Here is a 16,705-nt window from a genome sequence, read left to right on the forward strand (position 1 = left end):
AACAAAATATTTAAAATAAATATAAATAAATAAAAAGTCTTTCTGAGATCAAGGTGTCAGCAGGTCTGGTTTCTTTTGAGGCTTCTCTTCTTGGTTTACAGATGACCACCCTCTTGCTGTGTCCTCACATGGTCTTTCCTCTGTGCATGTCTGTGTTTTGATCTCCTCTTATAAGGACATCAGTCAGATTGTTAGGACCCAACCTAACTGCCTCATTTTAACTCACCTATCTTTTTGTTTTGTTTTATTTTACTTTAAAGATTTTATTTATTAATCTGAGGGAGAGAGCACAAGCTTGGGGAGGGGCAGAGGAAGGGGTAGAAGGAGACTCCCTGTTGAGCAGGGACGGGGGCTCTATCCCAGGATCAGGACCTGAGCCAAAGGCAGACACACTTAACCAACTGAGCCACCTGGGTGGCTCCTACCTCTTTAAAGACCCATCTCCAAAAACAGTCACATTCTTAGGTACTGGGGGTTAAAGCTTCAAGATATTACTTTGGAAAGGAGAGAACTTGGCCCATAAGAAACACCTTCCTGAGAGGTAGGGAGGCAGAGGGAGTCAGGAGAAAAAGAAAGAAAGAATTTCCAGGTCTATACATCTACAAATGGGGGGGGGGCATAGGGCAACAAGGGAGTGTACACTCTGGTTAATTGGATGGTGAGGTATGGAGTATGAGGTTGGAGAAGGTGGCAGGGGCTATGAAGTGTAGACTTTAGTTTGAAGAGTGATGAGTCCCAGCAGGATCCCCTGGAGGGAGATCCCAAAAAGCTGAACTTAACAAATGTTTCAAATGGACCAAGACCCACACCTGGGAAAAGAAGCTGTAGGTGTCTCCGACAAGCTTTAGATGGGGCCTGTCACTGGCTGACTTGGAGAGGATAGACTGGGGGGGGGCGGGGGCAAGAATGGAGGCAGAGAGGCCATAGCAAGGGCTGCCCTGAGTACCCAACTGACAATACTAGTAGTTAGCTTCCATAGAGTACTTACTGGATGCCTTGAGCCAAGCCTGAGCTAAGTACCCTGTTTATGGAATCATGTTAAATTCTCTCAACAGGGAACGTGGGTGGCTCAGTGGGTTAGAGCCTCTGCTTTCGGCTCGGGTCATGATCCCGGGGTCCTGGGATCGAGTCCCGCGTCGGGCTCTCTGCTTGGCGGGGAGCCTGCTTCCTCCTGCCTCTCTGCCTGCTTGTGATCTCTGTCTGTCAAATAAATAAATAAAATATTTAAAAAAAATTCTCTCAACAGTCCTATATGGTAGGTGCTTTTTAATTCTTATTTCACAGTTAAGAAAACTGAGGCACAGACAGCTGCAAGGATTCGCCTCAAGTCACGGAGCTAGGGAGAAGTGTGTGTTTGGGATGCCAGCCCTGCTCTCTGGCAGTCACAGAGGAGATGGCAGAATTGGTGGGATCAGTGGTGACATAAGTGGGTGGGATTCAGGACAGATTGAACATGGGGGCTAAGGGAGAGTGGTGAACTGTACGTGGGCAGTTCTGGGTCCTTAACGCTCCGTATCTGCAATCGAAAGTGGAAGGGGGCTCAGCTTACTCCTTCTCCCTCTGCCTCCCCCTTCTTTGCCTGCACTTCTGTGCTGCTCCAGGGGGCTCCCAGGGTACCAGGAACAGGGCTGAGCATTGCTTGTGTGACAGGTACAGATCTTAGTTCATACTTCCTGCACATAAGATACAGAATTTGCTTTTCTCTGACTCAACTTCGTCTCTGTTTCTATTGGTGGAAATTTGGAGTTCCTTTCCTTTACCCCAGGAGGACACAACTGGCACCCAATGCTGTCTGTTCACACGGGTCCCCGATGAGATGGCTCGACAGGACCTCCACCCTAAGAAGGCCTCTGTCCAGGCAGCCTTAATCTCCATGGCCGGTGGCTTCTCTGCTCTCTCCCCATTACACCATTCCTGTGCATTACAGGAATGCACAGGCATTCCTGCCAAGCATGCCTTTGTCACTGCACAGCTGTTCCCTCTTTAAGGTCTTGTGCCTCCTCGCGGAAGGGGATTAGCCACCCACTGACTCCTGGCCTAAACCGCTTTTCTGGGGGTCCACTACCCACCTGGAGAGCTGGCATCAAGCTTTGCATCTGGGACCTCCTAAGTCTCTCTCCCTGTCACTCCACATCCCTCTTTTCTCTTCTTTGCAGCCCATGAATCCTTCTATGCCATGTACATTGGAGGTCACAGTAGAAAACCCCTACTTATAATGTATTGTCCAGGCGTTTTCATTTTCTGCTGGGCGCAGGCTCAATTTTAGCTTGATTTCTACTTCTTCACTTCTTTTTCTCAGACTGCTCTCCTGCAGCTTCCGATACGCCATCTCCTGGCCTTCTAACTCTGTGGCTGCTCCTTCTTGGTTTCCTTTGCTTGCTCTCTCTTCTCTTCTTTCCCCTTTTTAAATGCTGACTTCTCTCCTTTCCTCCTTGGGTGATCTCAGTCCTGGCCCTGGCCCCAAGGACTATCCGTCCCCATGCTACAGATGCCAGCATTTCTGTGTGCAGCTCAGGCGTCTCTCCCAGACCAGGCCCTGTGGCTGAGTGGCCCACATGCAACCCTGTTGTGTGCTAGTCCCAGCCAGTGTTGTGGCTGGACAGGCCTGGTGGTTTTTTGTTTGTTTGTTTGGTTGTTGTTGTTATTTAGAGAGAGAGTGGCGGGGGAGAGGAGCAGAGGGAGAAGGAGAGAGAGAATTCTTTTTTTTTTTCCTCACAAAAACTTTTTTTTTTAAAGATTTTATTTATTCATTTGACAGATAGAGATCGCAAGTAGGCAGAGAGGCAGGCAGAGAGAGAGGAGGAAGCAGGCTCCCTGCTGAGCAGAGCGCCTGATGTGGGGCTCGATCCCAGGACCCTGGGATCACGACCCGAGCCGAAGGCAGAGGCTTTAACCCACTGAGCCACCCAGGAGCCCCTCACAAAAACTTTTTAAAAAATATTTTATCCAGTTATTTAGTTGACAGAGAGAGAGAGAGAGGCAGTGAGAACACGAGCAGGGGGAGTGGGAGAGGGAGAAGCAGGCTTCACACAGAGCAGGGAGCATGACGTGGGGTTCATCCCAGGACCCTGGGATCATGACCTGAGCTGAAGGCAGATGCTTAATCACTGAGCCACCCAGGCGCCCCGAGAGAGAGCATTCTAAGTAGGCTCCACGTCCAGTGTGGAGCCCAAAGTGGGGCTCAATCTCAGGACACTGAAATCATGACCTGAACTGAAATCAAGAGTTGGGCATTTAACCGACTGAGCCCCCCCAGGTGCCCCCCACCATATGGTTTATAATTTGAATGGAAGATGCCTTCAGGAATACCATCAGGGAACTTGGGGTGGGAATTTTTATTACAAAAAAATTTTTAAAAAATTTTAAAAAGGTTATTACTCACAGGTCCTGGAAATTGCATGGCTACACAGCCAGTTCTCAGGAGGAGAGAGAGAAAGGGGATCATCTTGAGTTCTGCTTTTATTGGGGTCCAGGGTGGGAGCCTAAAATTTCACAGACACACTATTTACTGGAGAATTTAAAACAGAAGAGCTGGAATTCAAAGCACGCAAAGACTAAAATCAAGCAGTTCGAATGCTCAGTTACCAAGATCTCTAAAACAAAGGAACCTCAGGGAGAGAGGGGACTTGACCTGAGTCTTTATATCTAGACTTGTGGCTGGCAATGTGTTTAGACAGCCATCTCTGAAATGAATGTCTCCTTGAAGTAGATGCCTCCATAGTGAAAGCTTAAGCCAGGCACTGACATTACAAAAAAGAGAAACCAGCTGTCTAGGCTTATACTATACTTCCTAATGCAACTCACCATCTTCCACCCACACATACAGCTCCTATGTTCCAACACTGAAAGTGAAAGACCTTATCATTCATTTGCCCAAACTCTCCATGCCAGAATCCGGAGTATCACCCTGGATGCCTCTCTCCCTCTCCCCAACAAATCACCCACCAAGCACGAAGTTCTGTTGATTGACAAGACAGCCTAGAGAGTGGTCAGGTGCACTAGAACCAAAGGTCTGGGTTCAAATTCTGACTCTGCCACTTTCTAGTAGCATAAGTTTGGACAAGTGACTTGACCTCTCTGGGCTTCAGTTTTCTAGTCTGTAAAGTGGAGAATGAGGATAGCACTTATACTGGGGCGCCTGGGTGGCTCAGTGGGTTAAAGCCTCTGCCTTCGGCTCAGGTCATGATCCCAGGGTCCTGGGATCGAGCCCCGCATCAGGCTCTCTGCTCAGCAGGAAGCCTGCTTCCTCCTCTGTCTCTGCCTGCCTCTCTGCCTACTTGTGATCTCTGTCGGTCAAATAAATAAAATCTTAAAAAAAAAAAAAAGAATAGCACTTATACTTCATAGGATTATAATGAAGTTTACATGAGTTACTATTCATAAAGACTGACACAGTACATACTGCACAAGCATTTCTTGACTAAAGTATATTTCTACCTTCTAAGTATCTCTTGAATTGGTCCCAAGCCACCAACATCTTTCCACTGTCTTCCTGCCCTGGCCTGATGGGTCTTCCTACATCCAGGCTTGCCCTCCTCCAATCCCTCTACCTACCCAAGCTAAGGTCACCTTTCAAAATGCAACTACTTAACCCTCTTCAGTGATTTCTGCTGCAAGCCACAGCCTTAGCAGGGCTGACAAGACTTGTATGATCCGACCCCCACTTGCCTGTGGCGCTGCCGTTTTCACCACTGAACACTCTGACCTCACATGTTCCCAAAGCTAAAATAGGAAGTTGCTTCCTTAACATCTATAAGAGCTGGAATAATCAAAACTATCCTTCCATTGACAGAAAGTGGAAATTGGCAACAGAACCCACTTTGTCCCAAGCAGCTTTCTTGGCTCCCTGAGCACCTGCCATGCCCATCTGTTTCCTGATTCCTTCATTTAGGAAAGATTTATGTCTTTATTTGTAAATAAATTTGTAAATAAAGTCTGGGAAGTGTGGCGTGCCCAGAGATAAATCTTACCTAGCTGGGCTTGTTCTGGACCGGACTCTCTTCTAAGCACTTCAACTGAATTCACTAATTTCCTGGGAGGTTGGTACTATTATTAGCCCCATGTTACTAGTCAGTAAACCAAAGCACAGGGAAGTTAGTTATTTTGCCCAGGGTTTTACAACTACTAAATCAAAGAGCCAGCTTTATTACAGACTCTTGCTGAGGCTAAGGAGGTAGAGCGTTATATAAAGACCTTGATAAACTTCAGAAGCAGGAACAATCACATTTAATTAGCGGGAGTCCAAAAAAAATCCACAATAAAAAAATCTCACAGTTTACAGTGTGGTTTAACACAGATTATCTCCTTTTACTAGATGAGGCAATATAGAGTCATGGTATATGGCACAAGGTCTAGAATCAGATAATACCAATATTTATTTCCCAGCCTTGTCACACACATAGTAAGTGTTTTTTACTTTTTTGTGCTTCAACATTCTCATTTTAAAAGGGGCATAATAAAAGAATTTACCTCATGCCATTGTGTTGATTAAATGAGATAATAATGCCCTTAAAGCGCTAGCACTGTGCCTGGAATGTAGCAACTGCTAAAAAAATAAAAAATAAAATGACATAATAAAACGCTCCCTTATTTTTATTATCTTATTTTACAGGCATGATGAATCAAACATGATCTGGGCCTGTTAAGCCTCACTCACAACAGCCCTGTGAAGGTTTTGTCCTCATTGTACAGTTCACAGCACATGCTTACTAGGTGCCAGGCATTGCTGTAACACTTCGGTAACTCAAACCTTACTACAATCCCTAAAGCTATGTCTACATATTATAATCCTCACTGAACACGGGGGGGACACTGAACGTAAGTAACTTGAACAAATTCACAGCCAGCAAGGTAGTTGCTTCCTGGGTGTGTACTCTTAACCATAGTGCCTTTCAACAACCGGCGAGGAAACAGGCGAGGAAAGAAAAAAGAGATTCTCACGCGGGAGAAGGTGTTCTGTGTTCCTTTCAAATCCAAGGATTATAATCACATCCAGCAGATGGCGCCCCAGAGCGTAGCAACATGCGGGAGTTGCATAAGCGGCCAAAACTACCATGACCACAATGCCGTGCGAGCATTAAGGTCCTCCTCCTCCTCCAGTTTAGCTGTCCGAGGTATTGCCTATGTGTGCTGCAGGAGGAATGTGAGTATCTGAACCATTGTGCCTTCCCCTATCTCCATTTCGCGAGTTAAAAGGTTTTTCCCCTTCACATTACTCTCCTTGTCTTACTGGTTGGAGTACAGAAGGGCTGAAATAACGCTCCTTTTTATTGGCTTCACCTGCCCAAACCTAATTCGAGGACCCTTGACCTCTGACCCAGGATGGCGGCGCCCGAAGCCGTCGCTCTTGCTGTCTCCCTGAGGTGAACGGCGGGCCAGGATCCTCGCGTCATGTCGAAGCTGAGTCGGGCCACTCGGGCCCTCAGGAAGCCCGAGGCCGGCGGCGTAATCCGGACCATCGTGCGGGCAGGCCAGGCCATGTCCGGGCCCCCACTAGGTCCCATCCTGGGTCAGGTGCACCCGTGGCTGGAACTGGGAGCGGGAGGCGCCGCGGGGTGGGAGCCAGTGCGCGGTGGAGGGTGCGGGCTCTGACGCCAGGGAGGCTTCGGTTTAAGGCGCGGCTCTGCTGCCCACACGCCTTTTGTCCTGGCGTTCGGTCCGTAACCTCCTCGAGCTTCCTCGGTCCTTCCTCAGCGGGCTGTCGGGAGGAGAGGGGCTGATGCGTGCCCATCATCGCGCGTGGAGTGTCGGTTGAGTCTGGGTAGCGGAAGGAGTGTGGGGACGTAGGGACGTGGAGACGAAGGGGGAAGCGGACAGAAGACTCTCCTGGATGTCCTCGCCGCACTAACGGCCGCGCTTCCCGCCCAGAGAGGTGTTTCCATCAACCAGTTCTGCAAGGAGTTCAACGAGAAGACGAAGGACATCAAAGAAGGCATTCCTTTGCCGACCAAGATTTTTGTGAAGGTGCACGGTCGGGACTCTGATCCTGTTTGGCTTTCAGTTTTTAGTTTAGTCCCAGTCAGTATGCAGTGTTATACTCGTTTGGGGTGTACAACATAGGGATCGTCAGTTCCGTACCTCACCTGCCCCGTGCTCGTTGCCACAAGTGCACTCCTTAATCCCCATCACCTAGTGGTCCTGTTTATTTTTCTTTGCCTTTGCTCTTCTTAGTTCCTGAGGGACTGGTCCCCTGGGGTTGCTGCTCTGCTTCTAACTTTGGGCGAGGCGCTTCCCATTAGGGACTCCCACTTTGCCCATTTACAGGGCAGAGACGAGGCGGCATCTTTTCTGAGCCCATCTTGCCCTATTGCTGTTCCTCCCCTTGCCTCTCCATTTCCCTGGGGCTTCTAGAGCAGAGTTGGGCCTGGACTAGAGGTGACTAAGCTGTTAGCTACAGATTTATTTTCCCTGTGGTTTCATGTTCTCTTAGACGGACACCGTTGGAAGATGAGTCAAGGGAAGAGGGGACAGAAGTTAGAGGTTCTCTGGGCTGAGGCAGCAGGGGTTAAGGGAGACAGGAGATATTCTCATGTATTTTCTTTCCTATTAAGCCCGACAGGACATTTGAAATCAAAATTGGACAACCCACCGTTTCCTACTTCCTGAAGGCAGCTGCTGGGATCGAGAAGGGGGCCCGGCAGACAGGTAGGGGTCAGGGTGGGCACCTGGGATTCTGGGGGCTCTGGAAGGAAGCAGGGACGCCTGAAGGCCGACTTGTTTCTTCCTCCTAGGGAAGGAAGTGGCAGGCCTGGTGACCTTGAAGCATGTGTATGAGATCGCCCGAGTTAAAGCTCAGGACGAGGCCTTCGCCCTGCAGGATGTGCCCCTGTCCTCTGTGGTTCGCTCCATCATTGGCTCTGCCCGTTCCCTGGGCATTCGTGTGGTGAAGGAGTGAGTGTCTCGGGAAGGTGCAGTGTGAGGGGAGGGCTTAGAAAAGTTCTTGACTCTGAGGCAAAGCTGAGAGGGCCCATTACAGTGGGAGGGTCAGCTTCTGAGTCAAGGACCTTGGCTTCTTGGGAATGGGGAGCCTTATTCATCCGTGTGGAATAAGAATATTAAATACTTGTTGTGGGTTAGACATTGTTCTGGACATCGGATACAGCTAGGAACGAGGTAGCCATGCTTGGCCCCACTCCTACGGAGCTCCGAGTTCAGGGCTGGAGGCAGATGCTTAGTGGAGCATTAGGCTGCTGGATGCTCCGTGTTGACAAAAGGAAATGCAGGTGTCTGGAGAACAGAGAGTAGAGTTCCTGATTTGGCCTGGTGTGTCAATGAGGACTTCATAGAGGAGGTGACATCTAAGCAGAAAAGGAGGTCAAGGACTGGGGCAAGCATTCCAAGAAGTGGAAAGTTCCCTGTGAAGGACAGAAGGTGACAAAGTAAGCAAAGAAGTGCGGTCTGCTCTGGCGTGTGGTGCTAGAAGCAGAGTGGGGAATCGGAAAAGAGGTGAGACAGAAGGACCAGTTGGGAAGGCCGAAGGCTGTTTCTAATTGTCTCAAGTTCAAAACTGATCCCCAGGCCAACAGGGGGCCCCCTCTTGGGATGACCTCCGGGATTATTTCTTTGAAGTGAGATGGCCGGGAGGGCATCTGACTCAGACAACAGCAGGGGCAGCACTTGGTCCTTTATGGGCCTCTTGCTGCTGACGTCACATCCCATGCTGAGGCCAGCGGTTGTTTCCCCGAGGGAAGTGGGGGTTAAGCACGGTATAGGGACAGACTTGACTTTTTGCAAATCTTTACTTTTACTAGGAGTGCAGAGGTGAGTCAGTCTGACCCCCGCTTTTGGGGGGCACAGGTGCACAGCCTGATGACTTCTTTGTACAAAGTGTTTGGGGGCCAGAGGAAGGGGGGCAGTTAATCTGGACTGGAGTATAGCAGAGGCCTCAAAGGACTGGTGGGACTTCACAAAGGGAATATAAGGTAGGGGTAGGGGGGGAGGCAAAACTATGGAAGATAGGGAGTTCAGGGAGGGAGAAGGGGCTCTGAGACAGTGGTGTGGGCCCTTGTGAGCTCCCCAGTAGTGACTGGTCACTCACTCTGTTTTTCTGCACCTGTTTGTCAGCCTCAGTTCAGAAGAGCTGGCAGCTTTCCAGAAGGAGCGAGCCGAATTCCTGGCTGCCCAGAAAGAGGCAGATTTGGCAGCACAGGCGGAAGCTGCCAAGAAGTGACCCCTGTCCCCCACACTCCAGGATTTTGAAGGGAGCAGCTGGAATGGAGGCCAGTTGGAAAAGCTGTGCCAAACGGGCGAAAGGGAGGCAACACCAAGCTGATTATTGTTTCCGTGACTTTAAATTATATATTTTTACATGTATGACAGTATCAAGAGATCGAGCTTAAATAAACACCCTTTTGTCACCCACCCTTGACTTTTGTCTTGGGACCCGAGGGGAAAAGGACCAATGCCCATGGTAGTCAACGTGGACAGATGTCAGCTGCTGTAAGGAGACAGGGTCTTCATGCTGTTCTCATGCTGTGTAATCCCATCCTCAGCCAAGCAGAGCACCGTGCCCAGGTTCTGAATGGGGGGCAGAGGTAGCAGAGCTCCAGCCTCCTGATTCACAATCAGAGAGAACGGGAGGAGGCCGGGGATGCGGAGGCTTAGATGTACAGAAGCAGCACAGGTTGCTTATGCCTCCATCGAAAATAGCTCAGGTCTTTGGACCTCAGCACCTCCCCAGAAACAGACTGCCCTGGGGACTAAGTCACAGCCCTGAGCAGAGTTCCTGCCCAGAGCACCTCAGGTCCTAGGGGCTACTTCCGGCCCGTCTACTAAGGTGACCCTTGTCCTGGGAGAGGTGCTAGCTGAACGTGAACTATTGTGGAGTTCATGACTGTGGGCCCACAGAAGCAAAGCTTCAGTGCACCTGCCCAAGCTGGGGGAGGCCTTTGGGAAGCCCCTGGCCTTTTGTTTTCCTCATTATCCAGAGCACCAAGGATTCCTGTCTTCTCAAAGAGAGGAGGAGATGGGGTACAAATGGGATTCACATTTACCAGGCGTCTGTTTGGTGCTAGGAGCTTTGTTTCACACCAAGATTTGGAAAGCATAGAAAAACACCTACAACAACTAAACACCTCCTGTAATCCCACTGCCCAGTGAGACTCCTGCCAGTATTTCGGTGTATATCTTTTCTACTGTGTTTCTTCGTGTGTGTATATAAATATATAACTATGTACGACTTATTATATATAAATATATAAAACTTTTTTTCTTTTGAGAGAGTGTGCCGGAGTGGAGGGTGGGGGAGAGGGCAGAGGGAGAGAGAGAGAATCTTTGTTTGTTTTTTTTAAAGATTTTATTTATGTGACAGAGAGAGCCCAAGCAGGGGGAAAGGGAGAAGCAGGCTCCCCACTGAACAGAGAGCCAGACACGGGGCTTGATCCCAGGACGCTGGAATCATGCGACGCTGGAATCATCACCTGAGCCGAAGGCAGACGCTTAACTGACTGAGCCACCCAGATGCCCCAAGAGAGAATCTTAAGCAGGTTCAATGTGCAGCTTGTCGCAGGTCTCAGCCTCAAACCTCAAAGAGGTTTGATCTAAGATCATGATCTAAGCGGAAATCTAGAGTTGGATGCTTAGCCAACTGAGGCCCCCAGGTACCCCTATATATAAGATTCTTTTTTTTTTTTTTTTGGCATATATAAGATTTTTTAAGAAAACAAATTGGGCTCGTACTCTGGATGCTGTTTTTTTCTACTTTTACTTGTTTTTTAAAATCTATTTATTTTTTTATTAAGTAAACTCGTGGGGCTCAAACTCAGAATCCTAAGAGCCATAGTTGCTCTACTGGCTGACCCAGCCAGGTCCCCCTAGTCTCCTTTTGCTTTTAAGTTGGCAACTATTTAGGGGGACCTGGGTGGCTCAGTTGGTTGAGCATCTGCCTCTGTCTCAGGGTGTGATCCCAGGGTCCTGGGATCAAGCCCTGCATTGGGCTCATGACCTGAGCCAAAGGCAGATGCTTAACTGACAAAGCCACCCCGGCATCTCAAACTTTTTCTATGCCTATGTTTTATTTTTTATGTCTATATTTTTAAGATTTTATTTATTTGACAGAGAGACACTGAGAGAGGGGACACAAGCAGGGGGAGTGGGAGAGGGAGAAGCAGGCTTTCTGCTGAGCAGGGAGCCCGATGCGGGGCTCGATCCCAGGACCCTGGTGTGGTAAGCCACCCTCCAAACTGTCCCCAAAGATTCTCACCTTTTAGTCATTAATGCCCATCCACATTGTTCCAGGGTTGGCCTATGTCACCAGTAGACTACGGCAGAAGTGATGTTATGTCACTTCTAAGATTCGGTTATAAAAGACCCCATAGTTCCCATCTTGGTTGCTTTCTCTCCTTTGTTGTCAGACCCACCCCCCCTCCCCTGCTAGCCCTGGTCCTTGCAGCCACTAATCTGTTCACCTCCCACCTCTCTGAGAGAGAGGTCTTTGTTCTCATTTCTAGAACGTTATGTAAGCGGATTCATACAGTATGTGTCCTTTTGAGATTATCTTTCTTCTCACTCAGCATAATGCCTTTTTAAAATTTAATTTCTTTTCAGTGTAACAGAATTCATTGTTTATGCACCACACCCAGTGCTCCATGCAATACGTGCCCTCCACAATACCCACCACCAGGCTCCCCCAACCTCCCACCCCCCGCCCCTTCAAAACCCTCAGATTGTTTTTCAGAGTCCACGGTCTCTCACGGTTCATCTCCCCCTCCAACTTCCCCCAACTCCCTTCTCTCCATCTCCCCATGTCCTCTGTGTTACTTGTTATGCTCCACAAATAAGTGAAACCATATGATAATTGACTCTCTCTGCTTGACTTATTTCACTCAGCATAATCTCTTCCAGTCCCGTCCATGTTGATACAAAAGTGGGGTATTCATCCTTTCTGATGGAGGCGCAATACTCCATAGTATATATGGACCATATCTTCTTTATCCATTCATCCGTTGAAGGGCATCTTGGTTCTTTCCACAGTTTGGTGACCGTGGCCATTGCTGCTATGAACATTGGGGTACAGATGGCCCTTCTTTTCACTACATCTGTATCTTTGGGGTAAATACCCAGTAGTGCAATTGCAGGGTCGTAGGGAAGCTCTACTTTTAAATTCTTAAGGAATCTCCACACTGTTCTCCAAAGTGGCTGCACCAACTTGCATTCCCACCAACAGTGTAAGAGGGTTCCCCTTTCTCCACACCCTCTCCAACACGTGTTGTTTCCTGTCTTGCTAATTTTGGCCATTCTAACTGGTGTAAGGTGGTATCTCAATGTGGTTTTGATTTGAATCTCCCTGATGGCTAGTGATGATGAACGTTTTTTCATTATTTCTGGTAGCCATTTGTATGTCTTCATTGGAGAAGTGTTTGTTCATGTCTTCTGCCCATTTTTTGACATGTTAACTGTTTTGTGTGTGTTGAGTTTGAGAAGTTCTTTATAGATCCTGGATATCAGCCTTTTGTCTGTACTGTCATTTGCAAATATCTTCTCCCATTCTGTGGGTTGCTTCTTTGTTTTGTTGACTGTTTCCTTTGCTGTACAGAAGCTTTTGATCTTGATGAAGTCCCAAAAGTTCATTTTTGCTTTTGTTTCCTTTGCCTTTGGAGACATATCTTGAAAGAAGTTGCTGTGGCTGATATCGAAGAGGTTACTGCCTATGTTCTCCTCGAGGATTCTGATGGATTCCTGTCTCACGTTGAGGTCTTTTAACCATTTTGAGTTTATCTTTGTGTATGGTGTAAGAGAATGGTCGAGTTTCATTCTTCTGCATATAGCTGTCCAATTTCCCCAGCACCATTTATTGAAGAGACTGTCTTTTTTCCACTGGATATTTTTTCCTGCTTTGTCGAAGATTAGTTGGCCGTAGAGTTGAGGATCCATATCTGGGCTCTCTACTCTGTTCCACTGGTCTATGTGTCTGTTTTTATGCCAGTACCATGCTGTCTTGGTGATCACAGCTTTGTAGTAAAGCTTGAAATCAGGTAGCGTGATGCCCCCAGTTTTGTTTTTGTTTTTCAACATTTCCTTAGCAATTCGGGGTCTCTTCTGATTCCATACAAATTTTAGGATTATTTGCTCCAGCTCTTTGAAAAATACCGGTGGAATTTTGATCGGAATGGCATTAAAAGTATAGATTGCTCTAGGCAGTATAGACATTTTGACAATGTTTATTCCTCCGATCCAAGAGCATGGAATGGTCTTCCATCTTTCTGTGTCTTCTTCAATTTCCTTTATGAGTGTTCTGTAGTTCCTCGAGTACAGATCCTTTACCTCTTTGGTTAGGTTTATTCCCAGGTATCTTATGGTTCTTGGTGCTATAGTAAATGGAATGCCTTTTTTATTTTTTTTTCAAAAATTTTAAGTAATCTCTACACCCAATGTAGGGCTTGAACTCAAAACCCCAAGATCGAGAGTCACATGCTTCACCGACTGAGCCAGCCAGGCGCCCCTCGGCATAATGCCTTTAACATCCATCCAAGTCGGGGCGCCTGGGTGGCTCAGTGGGTTAAAGCCTCTGCCTTCAGCTCAGGTCACGATCCCAGGGTCCTGGGAGGCTCAGGTCATGATCCCAGGGTCCTGGGATTGAGCCCCGCATCGGGCTCCCTGCTCAGCAGGGAACCTGCTTCCCTTCCTCTCTCTCTGGCTACCTCTCTGCCTACCTGTGATCTCTGCCTGTCAAATAAATAAATAAATAATCTTTAAAAAAAAAAAAAAGATCCATCCAAATCGTCGTGTATCAGTAGCTCATTCCTTTTTATCGCTAAGTAGAATCCCCACGCGTGGATGTACCAGCCGGTCCATCATCCATCTGTTGGAGGCATTTTGTTGTTTCCACTTTTTTATTATCACAAATAAAGCTGTTATGATCATGCCTGAAAGACCAGAATTTTCATTCCTCTGGACAAATGTCAAAGAGCACAATTGCTGAGTTGTATAGTAAGCGTATATTTAGTTTTTTAAGAAACGGCAAAATTTCTTTTCAGAGTAACTGTATCATGTCACATGGCAAGCAGCAACATGGGAGAGATCCAGTTTCTGCACATTCTCACCAGCACCTCACGTTGCCATCGTTATTGTTCGTCTGTAGTCGTTCTGATAGGTGGTTAGTGTATCTCATTGTGCTCTTAATTGATGTTTTCCTAATGGTTAGTATTGTTGAGTATCTTTTCATGGGCTTATGCATATATATTATACATATATGTTCTTTGGTGAGATGTGTCTTCATGTCTTTTGTCTGTTTTCTCATAGATTTTTTTTTTTTAACTGTGTGTCTCGAGAGTTTTAGGTAGGAGTCTTTTGTCAGATACGTGGTTTGCAAATATTCTCTCCCACTGAGTAGCTTGTCATTTTATCCTCTGAACAAGATCTTTCACAGAGAAAACTTTTGAATTTCAATGAAGCCAATTTTTCAAAAAATTTTTTCTTTGATGGATCGTGCTTTTTGTGTCACAACTAAGAACTCTTCACCCAGCCCCTAGTACCTAAGCACCTAGGATTTTCTTTTGTGTTTTCTTCTACAAGTTTTTTTAATAAAACATTTTTAAAAGATTTTATTTATATATTTGACAGACTGAGATCACAAGTAGGCAGAGAGGCAGGCAGAGAGAGAGGGGGAAGCAGGTTCCCTGCTGAGCAGAGAGCCCGATGCGGGGCTCGATCCCAGGACCCTGGGATCAGGACCTGAGCCAAAGGCAGAGGCTTAACCCACTGAGCCACCCAGGTGCCCCTTCTTCTACAAGTTTTATATTTTATAGTTGTTGTGTTGTTTTGTTTTGTTTAACTCTCTGTCTGCACCATAAAAACTTTTTCTTAAATGGCCATGTCCTCTTAAACCATACCCACAGTATAATTAATATTTTACATTGAAATCTGTGACCCATTTTGAGTTCATTTTTATTTTTGTTTTGTTGAGTTAATTTTTGTAAAAGGTGTCAGGCTTAGATTAATGTTCTTCCCTCCCTCATCCACCCCCACCCCAAGGATATCTAACTTATACCATTTGTTGAAAAAACTATTCGTCCTCCATTGAAGCGCTTTTGCAGTGTGAAAGGCCCATTTTTCTTCAGCTCTGAAAGACTAGGGGGGATTCCATTCTACCCCTCAGAGGGTTTGAGCTTAGCATCCCTCCCCATGCAAGTTTGAAATCTGGCAAACGTCCCGATGGGGGGACTGACCATGTGTTCGGACAGGCTCTCTGCCTCTTAAGCGTCTTTCGCCTTTGGCACCATGAGACTAGGGGGGATTTTTTTTTTTTTTTGTCTTTTAGCTTTCATCTCTGTCACCCAGTCTTTCCACACCCCAGTGTGGAATTTAGCAACGACTCCATGGGGGAAAACAGACCCTGCATTTGGGGGCTCCTCCAATTTCCAATCCATTACACCAGCCCCTGCTGGCCACCCCAGCGGATTCCCTCGGTGTGGACTAAACCAATCCGCCTGCACCCAGAATAGGAACATTTCTCCAGGGAAGAAGATGATGGGACTGTCAGCTCGCACGTGAAAAGGCTCTCTCCTCTCTGGGATTTTAGTAATTCTACTTGTTGTTTCTACACTCTCCACACAACAGCCAGAGGGATGCCTAAACGTGTCAATCATATCATGTCCTTCACCTGCTCAAGCGTACTCAATGGATTCCTATTGCACATGACATCAAGTCTGAGCTGCTTACCAGTCGACAGCCCTTGGTAATCTCTTCCGCTTTGCTGACCTTGACCCAGCCACACCGATGTCCTCGCTATTCCTTAAACAGGTCACATCATTTCTTTTTAACACCTCTACTCTGGCTTTCCTTTGGTCTGGAACATTCTTTTTTTTTTTTAATGTTTATTTATTTATTTGACAGACAGAGATCACAAGGAGGCAGAGAGGCAGGCAGAGAGAGGGAGTGGAGGAAGCAGGCTCCCCTGCTGAACAGAGAGCCCGATGTAGGGCTCGATCCCAGGACCCTGGGATCATGACCTGAGCTGAAGGCAGAGGCTTTAACCCACTGAGCCACCCAGGTGCCCCAGGTCTGGAACATTCTTATTTCCGTTTCTCACCTTTTAGGTCATAGCCCGATGTCACCTCCTTATTTTTTAAAATATTTTAAGAGTTTTCAAAAGTAATCCCTACACCCAGTGGAGGGTTTGAACTCACAACCCTGAGATCAAGAGTCACACGGCTCTACTGACTGAGCCAGCCAGGTGCCCCAGGGTTAACTCCCTATAAAATTTTTTTCTGACCCCAATGCTACCTCCTTATAAAAGTTTTTATTTTCTCTTTTTTTTTAGATATTTGATTTATTTATTAGGGAGAGAGGAAGAGAACACAAGCACGGGGAGCAGCAGGCAGAAGGAGAAGCAGACTCCCCACTGAGCAGAGAGGCTGACCTGGAGCTTGATCCCAGGACCCTGGGACATAACCTGAGTCGAAGGCAGACACTTAACTGACTGAGCCAGCCGGGCGCCCCAGTGTTAACTCCCTACAAAATTTTTTTCTGACACCCACTCTAAGTTAGGTGAGTGTCCAAACTAGAGCTGTGGTTTTCTATCACTGGACCCGGGTGCTTTCCCTTATTGTACATTCTGTACACTCTTTTTAGACTGCTTGTTTACTTTTTGTTATGTCTCCTTACAAGTAGAATATGAGCTCTGTGGGTCCAGGGACCTTGTCTGTCCTGTGCACCACTGTGTCCCCAGCATGCAGCACATTTTCTGGCACATACAGATATTATAAGT

At 47.2% G+C, this 16,705-nt stretch overlaps 1 protein-coding gene across 1 annotated transcript; it reads left to right on the plus strand.

Moving 5' to 3' along the window:
- Positions 1–6,106: 6,106 nt before the first annotated feature.
- Positions 6,107–9,360, plus strand: MRPL11 (mitochondrial ribosomal protein L11). The gene is made up of 6 exons (XM_080817632.1): positions 6,107–6,142; positions 6,321–6,513; positions 6,868–6,963; positions 7,551–7,644; positions 7,731–7,890; positions 9,064–9,360. Exons 2-6 carry the CDS (start codon positions 6,391–6,393, stop codon positions 9,167–9,169), a joined length of 579 nt encoding a protein of 192 aa, XP_080673758.1. The 5' UTR covers positions 6,107–6,142; positions 6,321–6,390; the 3' UTR covers positions 9,170–9,360.
- Positions 9,361–16,705: the final 7,345 nt, after the last annotated feature.

This window comes from Martes martes (genome assembly GCF_963455335.1).
Source record: "Martes martes genome assembly, chromosome: 10".
In the NCBI taxonomy this organism is placed as follows: Eukaryota; Metazoa; Chordata; class Mammalia; order Carnivora; family Mustelidae; genus Martes; species Martes martes.

Bases quoted from the DNA above. Each gene is read 5' to 3' on its own strand.
- MRPL11 (XM_080817632.1), top strand. From the start codon at position 6,391: ATGTCGAAGCTGAGTCGGGCCACTCGGGCCCTCAGGAAGCCCGAGGCC. The intron at 7,645-7,730 runs GTAGGGGTCAGG...TCTTCCTCCTAG, and splicing joins GAAGGGGGCCCGGCAGACAG to GGAAGGAAGTGGCAGGCCTG. The intron at 7,891-9,063 runs GTGAGTGTCTCG...CCTGTTTGTCAG, and splicing joins GGCATTCGTGTGGTGAAGGA to CCTCAGTTCAGAAGAGCTGG.